The sequence below is a fragment of the Danio rerio genome, chromosome 4, assembly GCF_049306965.1.
Source record: "Danio rerio strain Tuebingen ecotype United States chromosome 4, GRCz12tu, whole genome shotgun sequence".
NCBI classification, from domain to species: domain Eukaryota; kingdom Metazoa; phylum Chordata; class Actinopteri; order Cypriniformes; family Danionidae; genus Danio; species Danio rerio.
The window spans coordinates 59491017-59510141 of record NC_133179.1 but is presented as its reverse complement, the minus strand read 5'-3'; the positions used below and the strand labels follow the sequence as shown (position 1 = coordinate 59510141).

The following is a 19125-nucleotide window of genomic DNA, read 5'->3' as shown; positions in this document are numbered from 1 at the left end:
ATAAATAAAGCAGTGCAATGTGGCTGTATATCAGCAGTGGTGGAATGCGTGTTATAGTGTACACTAGGCACTCGAGAACGATTGTCCCTCTACCTGTTGTTTTAATCCCCTGAGAACTTTGGTCATCTTCAGAATGCAAATGAAGACACTTTAGATGAAATCTGAGAGCTCCTTCATCTGTCATACACAGCAAGAGTCCCGAGATGCTCAAAAGTCCAGAAAAGGAACCAAAAACATTGACTTTGACTGTGACTTTAGTGGTTAAGTTGTAATCGAGTTCTGAGAACATTTTGTGTGCCAGAAAATGTTGAAAAAAGCAGCCATGCCCAAAGTAGGCGCTGTTGAACCATATAGTGGCTGCCTTTTGACCCTGTAGCCTATTCTCTTCATTTCCATTCAGCAGAAGAAACTCACACAGGTTTGGAACAAGTAGAGGATGAAAAAAATGTCAGAATTGTAATTTTTATGTGAACTACCCCTTTAATGCTTTCGTAAATTTAATATTATCACTGAAGATTGCTAAAGAATGGCAGGAAACGTGGAACAGATTATAAGAGACGACAATTTATATGAAACAATAAGAAACCCTATATAGGCCTATAGAGGTTGTAGAAATAGAAGAGGACATAATTATGAGGATGAGATTTGGACTCAGATATTAATAGGATATTAATATTAATGTGTAGTAGACATGCAAGTCATCATGAACTGGATTAAAAAAAGTTTCTCAAAATTGGCTTAAAATGTTTAGATTAAATTTTTTTGATCAACTTTAAATACTGAAGTGTGTGTTTGTGTGTGAGAGAGAGAAATCTAATCTATTTTTTAAATATTTTTTATTAATCTTTTTATTTTTATTAATTTATTTTTAATTTCATTAATCTATTTTTATTTTATTTATTTCTGTGTTTTCTCTGTATTATATTTTATATCCATATTTGTTTGCACTACTGCCCTTTTTTCATTGTCTTGTTTGTACACAGCGACGCTGCACTGCTTTGACAATACAAATGTACAGTTATTTGTCATGCCAAAAAAGCTCCTAAAATGTGTAATGTGTGAGAGAGAGAGAAAGAGAGAGCAGAAATATTATAAAGTGAAAAACATGGGAGAAATGTATCAATAAGTCATGACTGGAACAGTAAGTGGCAAAAAAGCGAAACAAAATAGACTTTTATTTTGTCGTGACGTGTGACGTCATCAGGCGGCGCCGCTTCAGCGCTGTGATTCAACTGGAGAAAGGTTTGTGTTTTTAAACGTTTACGGATATAACCCGATTTAATTAAAGTTTCAGATTTTTTTTTCCGATGCTAAATTATGTACCTGCTTTGGACAATAATATTTAAGCCCTTTATACAACGTAGTACTATTTTATTCTCAGTAGCAGAGGGCTATTGTTTGAAACCGAAAAGAGTGTAATAGTGTTTTAAAGCAGGGTTTCTCAAACTTTTCTGATAAGAGGTAAAGTTGGTTTTATATTCACACATTCGTTTATTTAGCAGTCTATATATTGTTTACCATGTTACTTTAAATATTTGATCGGAATTAGCTTGCAAGTGTGACTTGAAAACAACATTAACACTGTTTATTTGACTGTGAACAATGTTGTACTTTATAGTTACTTTAAGTTATACTTTAATGAAATTATATCATTAAGGGGAAAGTCTGAATGTGCGAATATAAAACCAATTTTACCTCTATTTTAAAAAAAATGTTTTACCTGATTTCTTTTTTTGATAATTAAAAGAAACTGTTTAAGCAAGTGTTAAGAGAAGTTATTTTGTATCTGTTCATTGTTTAATTTATTTTAAACGGGACATTTTTATTGTTTTGTTAATTTTAAACAGGATAAAGTGTCCAAACTCAGAGAAAAACTCCTGCTGAATCGACTGATCTCCACACTGTTATAAAGATGCCGTTTATTAAAGAGGAGAGGGAAGATGTGAAGATTGAAGAAACATTCACAGTCAAACAGGAAGACCTGCAGGAACAAACAGGTTGACTTTTATTCTCAAAGACCAACTCAGTCATTTGATCCTCATTCAGATATTTTAATAATAAGAATACTGAATTAAATCCATCTTGCAGCCCTGAGTGTGCTGCCTAGTTCTCATAAATGCACATAAGCACTCATTAAAAGACAGAATGAGTTTCTTTCGTCACTTGTTCTCATGTCTTTTGTCTTTTATGTGTTTTTAGTCTCCCATTTTCTCTACCTTCTTAACGTTATTGCTTTTCTTGTTCTTTTACTGTTTGTAAAGCGCCCTTAGTGCTTTATAAAATAAATAAAAACAATAAATTAATAAAAGGTTTAACTAAGTTGACGATATTTGACCTACAGTATTCTCATAAAAGACTTAACATTTTAGGCCTTAAAAAGTCTTAAATTTACTGAAATGTTGTGTTGTAGGTCTTAAATCTTTTTTATACAAGTCTTTATTTTCTTTTGTTCATGTTTTTCTACCCAATCTGGCCAAAACCTATTCAATCACCAACAATTCAACTTAATAAAACTTTCAACTTTTTATTCAAAAAGGTCATTTTAACTCTATTTATCATAATGGTTTAATTATTTTACTCCCAATAACATTTGTTTAAACGTGCTCCATGTATTTACTGCTGTGGATATCAACCTGGACAGATTGTTGTGCATAGATTTAGTTTGTTATAGTTTTTAAAACTTTAAAAACATTTGTTAATTTTTTAGTTTTAAAAATAAATTTTATTTTGATGGGGCAAATAAAAATCTTTTCCATCTGGGCCATTTGAAAAGTTCTTTAGCCTTTAGCCCTTTATGAGTCTAAAATTTCATTCATAATGGTCTTAAAAATATAAAAAGTCTTAAATTTAATCTTTGTAAAACCTGCAGAAACTCTGGTTTACAGTATGTAAAAAATGTGGATCCCCCCAATAATGCGCATGCTAAATGAAATGGACACTAAAATAATTAATTGTTATAAAATATTTTACATTCGCAGAATATAGACCATATTCTTCATGCACCAACAGGCGGCGCCATTGGAATCTTTTTGTTTGAGACTTTTTTAAAGAATAAATTTTTAGATCATAAATATCAGTGTTATGCTGCTGAGGCATGGGACAATAACTATATTCAAGGTTTACCGCAGTTTGGAAAAGTCAAGGTTTTAAAACCGCCAACATTTCCTGCTGCACCGTTCCTACAGTATATGTAAGATTTTTTTTAATGTTTTGTTTTTTAGGACAACAGTATCTCCTGCAGTAAAGACCAAAGAGGCTGTTTTAAATCGTAAAGAAATCTGTGATTCATTTCAATTATTTAGCCTGACATGTTTACTGCTCAAAAATGTTTTAAAAGTTTCTCAGAAGAAAATATATTTTAGGATATCATACTGTCAGATTCTTATACTGGCCCATGCCTAATGCTGCTTGATGTTGCAAAGTCATATTTTCTCATTTTATTATTTTTATTTGTATTTATAGTCATGAACACACCTGTTTGCAGAGCAAGTAGCGTGACTGTTTTCTGCAGTTTATTATTTCTGGTCAAATAATGCCAAAATCCAAATAGAAAAAGAATAATAATTATAATTAAAAAGCAAATTAAAAAGAGTATAGGCTACATTAATATTTGCAAAGGAAAAGAGTTGTTTGAGTATATTTAAAGTTCTGGTTGCTTTTTATCTTAAACGTCCTTTTAGGGTTCTTTCTGACTATTTTTGTGTATGTAATTACCTAATTAAGTTAAAAGATTTAACATAAAATAGTTCTATTTTTTTATATTGTCTATTTATATAAACTAACATTTTGTATAACACATTTTCATTATTTAACAGATTTAATACCTCTATTAATCAAATTCTTTCTATTTCATCAGCTTTGAAATAACCAGATTCCTGATACATATGTTTGTGAATTTTATTTTGTAAGTTTCCTTGCGTGCTATACCAGCATGCAGAGAGTTTTGTGTTTGTGTGTGTTTGTGTTTAATTTAATCCAAGGATTAAGTTTATGTTCGGATCGAGTTTATATGTCTGTGTATGTGTATGTGGGTGTATGCATGCAGTAGGTTTAAATATGTGCAAGTGTCATACTTGTTTTGAACATAGTATATGTTTATATGTGTATATTCATGTGTAGACATGCTAAACCCTACACTGCGCCTCATAGCCATCTGTGTTTGGTGTCGGGAAGGTGGATGGTGAGGCGACAGGTTGATTTAAACTTTTATGAACCTATTTGATGTGTTTCCGATGCTAGTCGGCATCGCTCTCCCGCACAGTTTGCAGAGCGCAGAAACAAAAAGCTGATCGGAACTTAAAAAGCCAAACAACGTCCACATCAACTACTTTGACTGCATTCTTACTTCTGGAAGCTTGTTCCTCTATATGTGTATTTAGGTCGCTCATTTTGTAGCTTTCTGTGGCAGAGCAGCTTAACCAACTTCTGAGCGCTGTCATCACGCAAGTGACATCATGCTCATTCTGAGCACGGAAAGTCATTTAGTGACAAATGATACAAGGTAGAAAATCTTATATATATATATATATATATATATATATATATATATATATATATATATATTTTATATATATATATATTATATATTATATAACAAAACATAATAAAACATATGTAAAACATATACACAAATGTATCGAAATATCGGAAATGAGTTTAAAAATCATATCACCGTTATTGAAAAAAAATCTATCGTGATATATTGATATTATATTATTGTCCAGCCCTACGTTAGATACAGAGAACAAGGTGAATTAAATATCACTTTTAGCAAATATAGTGAGATTAGATCCAGCATAACTCGTAACATCAAAATGGAAAAAACATTGATAAATTAACCCACTTCTCATTTACTAGTCTGTTATGAGCCATATCATACCTCTTGAGCCTCCGATCTCCTCCTGATTTGCTGTTTCTGTTTGTTTTTTGAAAATGTAATTGTCTTCAAATCTAAAAATATATTTTATTTTATAGTGTGAGTTGTTATTCGATGTGATACGAAGCTGCAAGCATGTTCTTTTGGACAGAATTTTTAACTAAGGTGTAATGTTGTCCAGATACTGGAATTTCTGACTTCATTACTTTGCTATATATTGATGTTCAATAGGCTACTATTTTTTAAATAACAACAATTGTATCAAAAATGGTACAATAAATTATTTCTTAAGTAGAAAATTATTTATTTTCTTTTTTTTTTTAGTTTTCCTCAAAATAGGTTGATGTGGGCATTGTAGCACTTTAAATGCATGTAATGCCTGTTTCATTTACACTTGAGCAGAAATTCCATATATACCTCACAAAAGTAGCAGAACATTCCAGGAAATCCCTAATATGGATGAAGGCATCCAGCTATTGCTGTTGAATGAAAATAAGATCTGAGTAAATATTAAAAGGCTTTAACTGATCATTTACACGACTGCGCCCATAAATGGTTTATATGTGTACTTCCAGCCATCTTAGGTATATTTATAAGAAAGTCGATTTATTATTTAATGCTAACTGTAATTTTAATTGTCATCCATATTAGGGATTTCCTGGAATGTTCTGCTACTTTTGTGAGATATATATGTATATATGCATGTTACAGTAGAATATAGCTATAAAACAATATGCTAGATGCATGAACTCACTGTAATTTAACTATTACAGAAACAGATGAGAGATTTGTTTTTTATTTTAAAGCATTTTCCCAGATTATGTCAAAATAAGATGTTCCCAAATATCAGTCCGTTTGTTAAAACACAGAAAGTTTTGACCAAATGAATCCACAAAATCAACCCAGAATGGATGAAAATGACCCAACAGCACACAAGGGGAAAGGTGCATATTTCAGCCTTTATGCAGATGCTGTACAGGTATATCTCATGTTTGCGAGGCAAATATTCAGCTGTTTGTTCAACTGTTACCTCAGAACTTTTTTTTTTTCCGATGCATTTACCAGTCAGGCACAGAATGAACAAGTATCTCCTGTCTGCTTTACAAATTTTAGAAAAACATTTTGTTGTAATTCTGAATATATATGGATAAAAATAGGCTTTTTACAGCTTTCAAATCTGTGTCTGATCAATATGACCAAAATGACTTTTATGAGAAACTCTGAAAGCTGGACTGACACAGTTTCAATTTACCAGAACTTCTAAGTTAAGTGGCTTCAGCACAACTTGCATTGTAAAAGAACTAGATGAAGATGAATTGAATCTGCTCAAATGTGCATACGTTAATGGACTGAACAAAATATGATCTGATTTATTTTACATTTAATGTGCATCAAAATTACAGTGTGTAGCCAATGTTTCCAGTGTCTTTTCACCTTTACGCTTTTGATGAGGGTTTTAAGACTTAATGAAAACTAATGTTTTATTTATTTCAGACCTAATTGAAGAGAATAAGGGGAGGAAAGATGAGGAACATCATGTCAAAATTGAGGAAAAAACTCATTTACAGACTGATGGTATTTTGAAAAGGAGAGACAAGAATCGTTTCACCTGCACTCAGTGTGGAAGGAATTTTGGAAGAAAAGGCGATTTTAAGATTCACATGAGGATCCACACTGGAGAGAAACCGTTCACATGCACTCAGTGTGGGAAGAGTTTCAGCAAATCATCATCCCTTAATCAACACATGAGGATCCACACTGGAGAGAAACCATTTACATGCACTCAGTGTGGGAGGAGTTTCAGCCAATCATCATACCTTAATAAACACATGATGATCCACACTGGAGAGAAACCATTCACTTGCACTCAGTGTGGGAAAAGTTTTAGGCAATCATCATCCCTTAATTACCACATGATGATCCACACTGGAGAGAAACCATTCACATGCTCCCAGTGTGTGAAGAGTTTCAGTTGCTCATCTCACCTTAATAAACACATGATGATCCACACTGGAGAGAAACCATTCTCATGCACTCAGTGTGGGAAGAGTTTCAGACACTCATTATTTCTTAAACAACACATGATGATCCACACTGGAGAGAAACCATTCACATGCACTCAGTGTGGGAAGAGTTTCAGCCAATCATCATCCCTTAATCACCACATGAGGATCCACACTGGAGAGAAACCATTCACATGCACTCAGTGTGGGAAGAGTTTCATACAATCATCACAACTTAACCGACACATCATGATCCACACTGGAGAGAAACCATTCACATGCACTCAGTGTGGGAAGAGTTTCAGCCAATCATCAAACTTTAATCTACACATGATGATCCACACTGGAGAGAAACCATACACATGCACTCACTGTGGGAAGAGTTTCAGCAAATCATCATCCCTTAATGAACACATGACTATCCACTCTGGAGAGAAACCATTCACATGCACTCAGTGTAGGAAGAGTTTCAGTTGCTCATCTCACCTTAATCACCACATGAGGATCCACACTGGAGAGAAACCATTCGCATGCACTCAGTGTGGAAATCGCTTCAGCCGATCATCAAACCTTAATCAACACATGATGATCCACACTGGAGAGAAACCATTCACTTGCACTCAGTGTGGGAAGAGTTTCAGCCAATCATCATCCCTTAATCACCACATGAGGATCCACACTGGAGAGAAACCATTCACATGCACTCAGTGTGGGAAGAGTTTCATACAATCATCACAACTTAACCGACACATGAGGATCCACACTGGAGAGAAACCATTTACTTGCACCTAAGCCACGGTTACACTGGACCTTTCTCCCCATAGACTTCCATTCATATGCACGCAAATCCGTCAGACTGTAAACGAAAGTTTGTGTATCAAGTTTTGCAGTTCACTGCGTTGCAGAGTTCAAGCTTGGTAAACTCTGACCTGCGAAATCGCATTACTTGACTGTGTGAGACCAATCGAAGATCAAAACATGACCTCTCTGGACAATCGCTCACTTTTTTTAATGTCTAATCATCTTGTTTAATCCCGCCCCTTTTCGCAGCGCCATACAACAAAATGTTGCATGCTCAAACTCTAGTGTGACCGCAACTTCAGTGTGGGATGAGTTTCAGCAGCTCATCAGAAATTGACCTGTTAAGCTTTTGGGCTATTTTGGGTATTTCCGCCTTAATTTGGCCTTCCGATTTAAAAAGCTTTCCATAACCACATGCATAGGAATAAATACAAAAGTTTGGTATAATTTTAAAAGAAATCCTTTGAAATTTCATAAAATACTGTTTTATATAAACTGAAGTTAAAAAATGTGGAACTCAGGCCTTGAGTGCTCAATCAAAATTCCATTTTTTTCCAGCAGGTGTCAGTAAACACAAGAAAAATACATTTCTCCCTATAATAATGCATGCAAGAGTTATTCTATTCTAACTGGAAGAAGGTAACATGTCAAAAAAAAAGTATTTCCCCCTACCTAAATTTAAAGTCTCACCACACCCACATAAAGTACAATAAATGCAATATCTTAATGTCATTTTAAAGAAAACCCTTTGAAATTACAAAAAACACTGCTGTTAAATGCTAACTATTATTATATATGTTTTCTGTCCTATGATGAACCACCTCAACACAAACAGCTTTGTTTTTTTTTTGTTTTAAAGCAAGTCTTAGTGCATAACTCAGGCCCTGTGTGCTCTATCAAACTGAGGACAGTTTTTGTTTGTTACCAGCATATGTCAGGACGCACGAGAAAAAATTATTTTGTCTTAATCATGTAGTATGCAAGAATCATTTTAGTTTAACCGAAGGGTGGGAAAAAACAACACAAGTTTCCTACCTGTCAAAAGTGAAAAACAAGATATTACAAGGGTTATTATCACAAAAATCATAATTTTACTTCTTCATAACCACATCAAAATCATAACACTATATCAAAAAAGCAAATGGCACAGTAGTACTTTTTTCCATTTTATTTTTCAATGTCCAAACGGCCTTCACACATTAAATGTAAAATAAATAATGTACAAATATATATAAACTGCAATTATATATAAATAGATATTTTATAAAAGTAATGTGCAAAGTCTAACAAAAGATTTTGAAAAATGACTAGTATAAAAAAAAGGGTCATTTTGTAAATACGTTATCGTATTTTTTTGAATTTTGGAATTTCATGACCCAAATTTATTGCATTTGGCACTTACAAGACATAGCAGGGGATTACTCATTCACACAAGAACAGAAAAAGCTGAAAATGGACTAATTTTGTTGCGAAGAACCTAAGGTAAAGGATGATGTAGCTTGTTTGGCTATCTGGAACAGCGCACGGAGCAAATAGACAATAATTGCCCTTGTATGTTTATAAAATAGGAGTTCATACCTTATGATTTATTCAAAGACTGTTGGACAAGTGACTGTAAATTGTTGTGGTAAAAATATTCTGGTCTGCTAAATATTCAACTCGTAGCTGTGCATTTATACTTCTGCGCGCTGTCTCTGTTGGTCTGCATTAACACTTCCGAAACGCTAGTTGGCAGTGAGGTGTAAATGTTCCTCTATGTCAGGTTTCTTCGCTGGTGCTTTGTTTTTTCTGACCACTTCCTGAATCTACAAGTGACTCAAACTCGCTCTTTTTGAAGCACAAACCGGCGGACGTGCAACAACTTTTCTATAAGGTAAACATAAAACAAAACTTTTTATCTGGAGCTTCCTCACGGGACTCCACACTTTTAAACAATCGCTCTATTGGGCTCGCGCGGCTCTCAGTCCCGACCAGACTCGTCAGCGCTACTAAGCCGACCAATCACAGAGCTTGCGCTACACGTCGTTGCGATGTGTAGTTACATTTTTTGAGAGGTGCACGTCAGCGACATCTACGACCACGGCGTAGGGCTATGCTTTAGCGCCGTAGCTTAAGCATGGGCTTGACGCAGAAGTATTAATCAGCCTTAAGAGGGACTATATCAGAAGAAAGTCTCTTTTCTAACCCTTAACCGCAATGCAGCATAAGGTACCAACATATCAGTACAATCAACCTCACTAATGCAACAAAAAGTTGCCTTTCACAGTCTTTACCAAATGTCAACATCCATATGTTGCACTCCAGTGGAGAGGCGGAACCAAACATCTCCCCCTTTCAAGAGTTCCCACTTAGATATGCTTGGCACTTATAGCAGGTTTGGCATGCTGTCCCGGGAGAGAACCCTGAGCTCGGAGATATTTGAGCCCAGGGCTCCCGCCCCAGTCTAGAAGCATATCAGGAGAACCGAGATCAGGTAGGTCTCGATCGCTCCCCAAAAAATGCCTCCAGCTCGGGACAGCAGCCGAGTATTTCAAAGAATTTCCCCCAAAATGCTAGAAAGTTTTTACTATATCCGGCTGCTGGATATAGAAATTAAGGAATGAAGAAAGAGTAGGGGGCTCCAGTTGGAGCAAAGTTTGAAACTGACTCCTGTGGAAGCCAGAGCGGGGGAAGGGGTTGGGGGGAGACTAGTGAAGAGGGGCCATAAGGGGTGGGTGGGGTTGGCTCATTAAGAGTCAAAAATATGCTCGAGGAACACTCCAAACGGAGATAGAGCAGGGAAGTGGCAGCGCTATATATGAATATATATGTATATATAAGAGAGTATATAAATATATATATATATAATGGGGTAATCTAAGGCCTGGAAGGGTGATCAGGAGACTTCTGTGAGTCGGAATGGGCGCTGCGGGAGTTGGGTGCAGCAATTTTTTATTTTATTTTGCCATCTCTAGCAGAAATCGTGAAGTGTGATTTGGGCGGTGGAGATTTCTGCTAGAGGGTGAGTGGCAAGTTTGGCCAGACTCCCGCTGTAGTTGATGCTTGTGGAACACTCCGACTGGAGATGGAGCGGGGAGTGACAGCGCTCTATATAAATATATATCTATAAACGAAAGTCCATAGATATATATATATATAATAATACTCTGTCTATGTTGTGTCTTGCCGGTGTGCTTATGCTAAGATAGGGCTGTTTTTCTCCCTTTTCTCACTTTGTCCTAATCAAGGGCAAGCTGAGGGGGTGTTTTTTAGCCTAACTGTCCAAATGTATCTTTCTTCGTTTCTAAATGCTGCCTCCTAAGATCTGTCTCCCCTGAAAAGTTGTTTGTGATGTTTTGTGTATGGTCTGGGGGGTCCAATTTCGCTATACGAAAGTGTAGTGACAAATAAAGGCTTGATTGATTGATTGATTGATAATGAGTTTCAGTGGCCTGGGGGGGGGGCAGTGACTGACCCCTGCGGGGGTCGGTGCCCGGGGAACAGGGCAAGCTGGCCTACTCTAGCAGGAGTCTGGGAATATGGGATTTGGACAGTGAAGATTCCTGTTAGAGGGTGACGGGATGAGTTAGGTGCTCGAGGAACACTCCGTTAGGAGATGGAGCGGGGGAGTGACAGCGCTATTATAAATATATATCTATGTATAGGTGTATATATATATATAATATATAAATATATATATAAATATATATAATTATATATATTCACTATTATAAATATATAAATATATATATAATTATATATATATATATAAATAAAGATTGCTAAGGCCTGGAAGGGACGGTGAGACGACCCCTGCGGGGGTCGTAGCTCGGGGTAACACTTCTGCGGAAGTCAGAGCTTTAGGGGGGGCGGGGTCCGGCAGGAGTCGGGAAATGGGAGGGGGCTGTGAAGACTCCAGCGGAAACGGCCAGGGTGGCGGGGTGACGGGGGGCTTGGATGAAACTCCAATTACCTATGTGGCTGGGGGAGAAAACTGAGTGTTACTCAGGCTAGAAGAAGAAAAAAAGAAGAAGGTAAGGTGGCTGGGTCACACCCTGCCCTTGAGTGGATGTGGGATTATGGCTGACAAGAGCCATCTGGGCTTCTTTGGGGGGGCCAGTGGCTAGGACGCATGTCTTGAAGGCATCAGGTGACCACCTTCCTAGGATCTGGATTTGTTGCTGCCCTTTGTACTTCTGTGATGGCTGCTCATATTCTGAAACATAGTATACAGGAATAAGAGAAGTAATTCAACACCTTTAATACTTTTTCCACACATTTAAAGACCTTATCACCACTTTCAATCAAAAATGCTGGCAAGATTTATCTTACGGAATATTTACTAAATATTAAAATGTAATAAATGAATCCAACTAAACATTCAAATACAGAAACATGTATATTAAAATCTAGCCGATTCGACAGGTTGTCACCTATACAGCTGCAGACCAGCTGCAGATAGTGTTGCAGTAAACAAGCGGCAAGCTGTCAAACCTTAGTAGAATTTTACTGATTACGTAACTACCTAGTATCCTGATATTCACAGCTTGAATACAGTCGAACTTTAGCATACGATGATACCTTGTACAACAATAAATGTATTACCTTGTAAAGGAATCTAAGACTTTCTAATACTTTAAAGGCCCTCAAACTGCACTATATTGACTTATCAGCCCCCAACACCTTCTGATACTCCACAGACACCCTGTGTAAGAGTGACTGGGAGTGGATCTAGGGGAAACCTGTGGAACAAAGAACTGCTATAAGCATCTCTAAATCAGAGTCGTGTGACAGGGTGGTTTGTGTCATCTATAAATGGGAAGAAGAGGGGGGGCGGGGGTTTGCAGAGGGAGAATGAGGCTCGGCGGAGCGACTCTGCTATAGCGGAAGTACAAATGCTAGTCCGCATTGGAGTGTTATGAGTGCTAAATATTGTCAATAGTAATATGAAGAGTAAATGGGGGGGGGGGGGGGGATATGTGAATATGGTATCAAGGGTGTGGGCTGTATGGGCGGAAAGTATCTTTGCGAAGACTGTAAATGCATTAGGAATGGATGAAGAGTGTGATGGGTTGAATGAGGGCAGTTTCAGGAGCTGGCAGTCTTGAACTCTAAAATGGAAAACAAGAGAGAATTAGAAATGAAATCTTAGCAACGTGGCACGTGTACAGCAGACATGATTAATTGTATTGGCTGATATTCGTGGGAGGAGTTTTCATAAGCGTATGGATGATTGTGAATGGAAGCGCCTTTGTTAATGCATGTTCCAATACTTAATGTCACAATGTGTCAGGGTTGTAGAAGTGTAGTTTATTGTACTAATTTTACCCATTAGTAAAATAAAGTTCACAACATCAGAGAAAGAACAATGTAAATCAGCTTTGTAAAATAAAATATCTTCTAGAACAATAGGGGGGACTATATATATATAAATAAAGATTGCTAAGGCCTGGAAGGGACGGTGAGACGACCCCTGCGGGGGTCGTAGCTCGGGGTAACACTTCTGCGGAAGTCAGAGCTTTAGGGGGGGCGGGGTCCGGCAGGAGTCGGAAAATGGGAGGGGGCTGTGAAGACTCCAGCGGAAACGGCCAGGGTGGCGGGGTGACGGGGGGCTTGGATGAAACTCCAATTACCTATGTGGCTGGGGGAGAAAACTGAGTGTTACTCAGGCTAGAAGAAAAAAAAAAGAAGAAGGTAAGGTGGCTGGGTCACACCCTGCCCTTGAGTGGATGTGGGATTATGGCTGACAAGAGCCATCTGGGCTTCTTTGGGGGGGCCAGTGGCTAGGACGCATGTCTTGAAGGCATCAGGTGACCACCTTCCTAGGATCTGGATTTGTTGCTGCCCTTTGTACTTCTGAGATGGCTGCTCATATTCTGAAACATAGTATACAGGAACAAGAGAAGTAATTCAACACCTTTAATACTATGTAGAGTAAATGGGGGGGGGGGGGATATGTGAATATGGTATCAAGGGTGTGGGCTGTATGGGCGGAAAGTATCTTTGCGAAGACTGTAAATGCATTAGGAATGGATGAAGAGTGTGATGGGTTGAATGAGGGCAGTTTGAGGAGCTGGCAGTCTTGAACTCTAAAATGGAAAACAAGAGAGAATTAGAAATGAAATCTTAGCAACGTGGCACGTGTACAGCAGACATGATTAATTGTATTGGCTGATATTCGTGGGAGGAGTCTTCATAAGCGTATGGATGATTGTGAATGGAAGCGCCTTTGTTAATGCATGTTCCAATACTTAATGTCACAATGTGCCAGGGTTGTAGAAGTGTAGTTTATTGTACTAATTTTACCCATTAGTAAAATAAAGTTCACAACATCAGAGAAAGAACAATGTAAATCAGCTTTGTAAAATAAAATATCTTCTAGAACAATAGGGGGGACTGAAATCATCTTTAATGAAAGCAAGGATGGATGTCAAACCAGAATTTAAAAGTAATTTCACAAGAAAAAAATAAGTGATCGAGTGTTTCTGGAAGATTTGAGCATATCTATCAACATCAAAGTTAAATCTTTTTTGAATAAACTAATTCACAGGATATATCCTGAATACAATTCTGTAATGAGTTTCCTTAACCTTAGGTGCTACAGGATATTTAAGATAAAAGGTAAAAGCTTTGTCCTCTACTAAGGGTTTAACAACTCCTAGATGATAACACTTAAAATCACCAATGATAAGCGTTTAAATTGTTTGTAAATAAGCTTGATTTTACATTTACTATCGAAAATATCAACATTTAATATTTTAAAAAATGGAAGAAAAGTTATAAGTATAAATGGGAGATTAAAATAATTACTTTGAATTAACCTAAACAAAGCAGTAGGTATAGCCTCGCAAATTTCAGTATAACCTTTATCTGTGATTTTAACTCTATATTTATTTAAAAATTCGTTATGAGATAGTAGCAGTCCATTTACATCTAACAAATCATTAATAAATATAATGCCTTTATTGTACCAGTCACCTCTAAACAATGATTTCCTGTTAATAATAACAGCCCTTTTATTTCAAAGAGTGGATTTATGAGGGGAAAATTATAGGTAAATATCATTTTCCAAAAAAGTAGTTCTTGCTAATGAAAATTAGACAGCGTCAAAGGAAGTTTTGAACAATCATAATCATATTTTAATACAAATTCAAGGCCACCATTTTTTTAAACAAATTATTTGGAATATGATACAATATTGAATAAGGCTTAGCTAAACACTCTTTCAATCATTTAACTCTAAAAGTGCCAAGAAGACATTCAAAACCGAGAGCTTTCAAACCTCCATATTCATACTGTTTGACCATAAGATTCTTACGTAAATAATATGATTTATTTTTCCAAATAAATTTAAATAATATTGAATTTAAAGATTTAACTATTTTGGGAGGAGTATATAAAAGATAAGTTAAATATATAATTTTAGATAATCCTAGTCAAAAGAATTTTAGCCTATATGGAAAGGTCTCTAGCTAGCCAATGATTTAGGGATTTTTTCATCCCTTCCATTTTAATATTAACATTTGCACATTCTCTATTAACAGAATTTTTGGTGATGGTAACTCCCAAGTATTCAACTTCTTCTTTTACTAGAATACCCTCTTATTCTCTTAAAGTACAATTCTGAATAGTTAATATTTATAAAATATTAATATTTTCTTAGGTTTAAGGTCAATTCAGAAGCTTTAGGAAACAGAAATTTTGACAAGAGCTAAATGGAGCACCTCCCTATTCTTAAGAATTAATAGAGTGTCATCAGCAAACTGACTTAAAGTAAAAGTCCTGCCAAGTATATCAATATACCTAAAGTGTACTCTGAATTTTTTTTTAAATATAATGACATAAGTTCAACAGCTATATTAAAAAGAAAAGGTGAGACGGGACATCCTTGATGGATTCCTCTTTTGATGTAAACTCTAGGAAATGATCCTAAATTCAGTGATTTACTACTGAATATATCAGTATAGACCATGGAAATTACCCTACAAAAGCTCGGACTAAACCCGAAAGTTTCTAAAGACTTTCTAAAGACAAAAAAGGATGCTCAAGGGTATCAAATGCCTTGAAAAAGTCTAGAAATAGAAATAAACTTGTCTGAGGAATTAAATAATCGAGCATATCAACTATCATTCTGAATACTTCTCACTTTAATGAAAGCTGATTGTGTTTCATTAATTACCTTGCCTACACCTTTTTTTGAGTCTACTGGCAAATACATGAGAGAGCAATTTAAAATCATTGGACAAAAGAGTTATGGGTCTCCAATTGTTTAAAAATAATTTGTCTTTGCTTGGCTTTGGAACTAAAATGATTAAATTCTGCTTCATAGAAGTTGATAGTTCTGCTTTGTCTTTAATTTCCTTAAGTGCTTCAAAAACTAAAAATCTCAGCTCTGGCCAAAAATGTTTATTGAACTCACCTGTAATTCCGTGTATGCCTGGGATTTTCCATTGAACATTTGAGAAATAGCAACATCAAGTTCAGAGATAACAATTTCAGATTCCATCATTTCACGGAAGCTGTCATCTATAATAGGAACTTTATCTTTTGAAAAGGAAAAGAAAAAGTCACAACCAACCTCATTAAGTTTTGACTTATATAATAATATGAATAGATGTGATCATCAATCAAAGTTTTCTCTTCACTTACATTGTTATTTATGCTAAGTTTATTAATAGTTTTAGAAGATTGTCTATGCTTTACTAAATTTAAAAAAAAATATATATATATGAAGAATTTTTCTCCCCCTCCTATCCATTTCACTCTAGATCATAAAGCTCCTTTAGCTTTTTCTGTATAATAGTAATCTAACTCTGATGGCAAAATACAATGTTCATTTTGTTCTCCAAGAAAATCTTTATCACCAAGGTCATTTATTCTAGATAAAACTGTTAACTATCTTTTTTTCCTAACAGAGGAAAACAATAGCTCATTACAGCAGAGCCATTTTTTAACACGATTCATTTTCAATTTGAGAAAAGCATGTGGCAAAAGAAAACCAAACAGCAAATAGGGAGAAAAGCATTTGCCAAATGCTTATTTAAAAAGCTGTTTAAAATGTGTTTTGTGATTTATTAATAAAAAAATTTTACTGTTTGATTAATCAGCCTTTAAAACATGAATTAAATAATAATACAGTAATAAAAGTGTCTATTTATTTATACATTTAAAATGTTTTTGTAATGCATTATTTTATTGCTTAATTAAATGACATTTAAAAACACAATTCAAACATATCTATTTATTTGTCCATTTAAATTGTGATTTATTTATGTACATTTTTATGCTGGGTGAAGCAGGGGCGCAGTAGGTTGTGCTGTCGCTTCACAGCAAGAAGGTCGCTGGTTCGAGCCTCGGCTCAGTTGGCGTTTCTTTGTGGAGTTTGCATGTTCTCCCTGCATTCGCGTGGGTTTCCTCCGGGTGCTCCGGTTTCCCCCACAGTCCAAAGACATGCGATACAGGTGAATTGGTAAAGGCTAAATTGTCCATAGCGTATGAGTGTGTGTAGATGTTTCCCAGAGATGGGTTGCAGCTGGAAGGGCATCCGCTGCGTAAAAACTTGCTGGATAAGTTGGTGGTTCATTCCACTGTGGCGGCCCCGTATTAATAAAGAGACTAAGCCGACTAGAAAATTATGACATTTTTATGCTTCAATAATTAAATTGATCATTTGAGTCTTTGTTTTTCTAACTAGCACTCCTGATCCTCCATCATAATGACATTGAAGACTAATCATGCGTACAATTCAGGCTTAAACGTGAATAAATTATATTTTAAAGAACATTAAAATGCAATAACGTTTTAGTGAGCAGAATAAGCTTATTATAAAATATTCCAAACATTTTTACTGGGTTTGTATATTATGGTATTTACAACTATTTGTTGTACAACATTTTATTTTTTTTTTACATGGGTGGAAACCTTTGTTGAACCCATCTGTTTCTGATGTTTGCTGGGGAGCGATTCTGAATGTCTGGCAACTGTGCAGAGCTAAAAAAAAAAAAAAAAAATCACTGTATTAAGTAGTTTAAGGGGACATGTGGTACATTGTCCAGTGGCTCCCAGTGCTTCAGCATCTCTGTACATGTTGTCCGTGGAGCTGGTGGTACTGCTGGTGCTGGTTGTGGCCAAATATAGTGGGAACTATAGTAAAAGTTCAGTGGCATCTGCACTGTTAAAAATTGTCCCGTTAAAAAACAGTAAAATACTGGCAGCTGCAGTTGCCAGCAATGTACTGTTATTTTACAGTATGTTGCTGTAAAAATACATGGACTACATTGATTTACACAATACTCAAGTGAACTCATTTTGCTCACTGAAAGCAACTGCCTCAACTTGGTCAACTGCTGAATGAGTTTATGAAGTAATGTGCTATATATGATTAGAAGTATACTTATAATGATAACTTATTTTAGTTAATTAGAAAAGTTCGGTTTAACTCTAATGTCTTATTTTTCACAACAGCACACGTAAATCTGGAATCACCAGAGAGATTCTGACTGCATCAGCAACTAAACAGCCGCTATCTTTAAATAGAGAAACATGCAGAATAACATCAGCAACTCATTGTTCATCTTTAACTCATACACTGGCTCTGCTCTCCTCCACAACGGTGACAGACAGAAGAAATTAGCTTCAGGTTTTACAGTAAAATACTGTTTTTTCCTTGATTTAACAGTAATCTACTGGCAGCTGTGGTTGTGTCACGAAATACAGGGAGACCCAATTGCAAGTAAAATATATTTATTGACTCAGACAGAATGACAGAAGGAAGAACGCAGGAAGATGATGAGTGAGTCAAGCGAGCAGCAGGAAATGTATTAATCGAACAGGGAGCACTGAAGAACAAGATCAGAGAGCCGCCAACAGATAAGGTACAAGAGTCCAAACACAGAGCTCTCCCCGCGACACACGACCAGAACTCAGCGACCAGAACCTGACAGGACACAGACAAACAGACGTGAAGAAAACGAACTGACACTGTGAGACAGAAACGCTGAACATATATAGGCGCGGTAATGCGCTGCACCAGTGGTCCGCTGATTACAGCTGAGCGGTGCTGCGCACGGCAAGGCTGGTGACAGCGACACGTGACCACCCAGCTGATAAGGTAAACACAACTGACAGCAACGCGACTCTTAACACAGACACAGAGACACCCAACACACACAGTCATACACGCTTATACGTAAAACGCATAACGCACTACACCGCACACACACACACATACATACACACACGCAGACACATCATAGAAGAACAGACAGATCCACAATCGTGACAGGTTGCCAGCAATCTACTGTTTTTTACAGTCTATTTCCGTAGTTTTAATTAGCAGTATATTACTGTTAAAATACATTTTTACACTGTGTTTTTACCTCTCACACCTTTAACCCTTTAAACCCCAGAGCATATACTTCAGTTTTTATTGAAGTGTCCACACTACTGAGTGTTCAAGAAACATGT

The 19125-nt window shown here is 36.2% G+C and overlaps 3 protein-coding genes across 3 annotated transcripts in view; 2 read left to right on the top strand and 1 right to left on the bottom strand.

Moving 5' to 3' along the window:
* The window catches only part of LOC137491106 (uncharacterized), a 1257671-nt gene that overhangs the window by 704577 nt on the left and 533969 nt on the right, over nt 1-19125 (top strand). The window lies entirely within an intron of this gene.
* LOC100329723 (uncharacterized) overlaps nt 1-19125 on the bottom strand; it is a 399138-nt gene that overhangs the window by 271514 nt on the left and 108499 nt on the right. The window lies entirely within an intron of this gene.
* LOC137491086 (uncharacterized) lies at nt 1200-8263 on the top strand. The gene is made up of 3 exons (XM_068220168.2): nt 1200-1242; nt 1848-1997; nt 6371-8263. The coding sequence occupies exons 2-3, from the start codon at nt 1913-1915 to the stop codon at nt 7669-7671; spliced, it is 1386 nt and encodes a 461-aa protein (XP_068076269.1). The 5' UTR covers nt 1200-1242; nt 1848-1912; the 3' UTR covers nt 7672-8263.

Excerpts from the sequence above, each read along its gene's own strand:
- LOC137491086 (XM_068220168.2), top strand. The coding sequence starts at position 1,913 with ATGCCGTTTATTAAAGAGGAGAGGGAAGATGTGAAGATTGAAGAAACA. Across the intron at positions 1,998-6,370 it reads AGACCTGCAGGAACAAACAG|ACCTAATTGAAGAGAATAAG; the intron begins GTTGACTTTTAT and ends TATTTATTTCAG.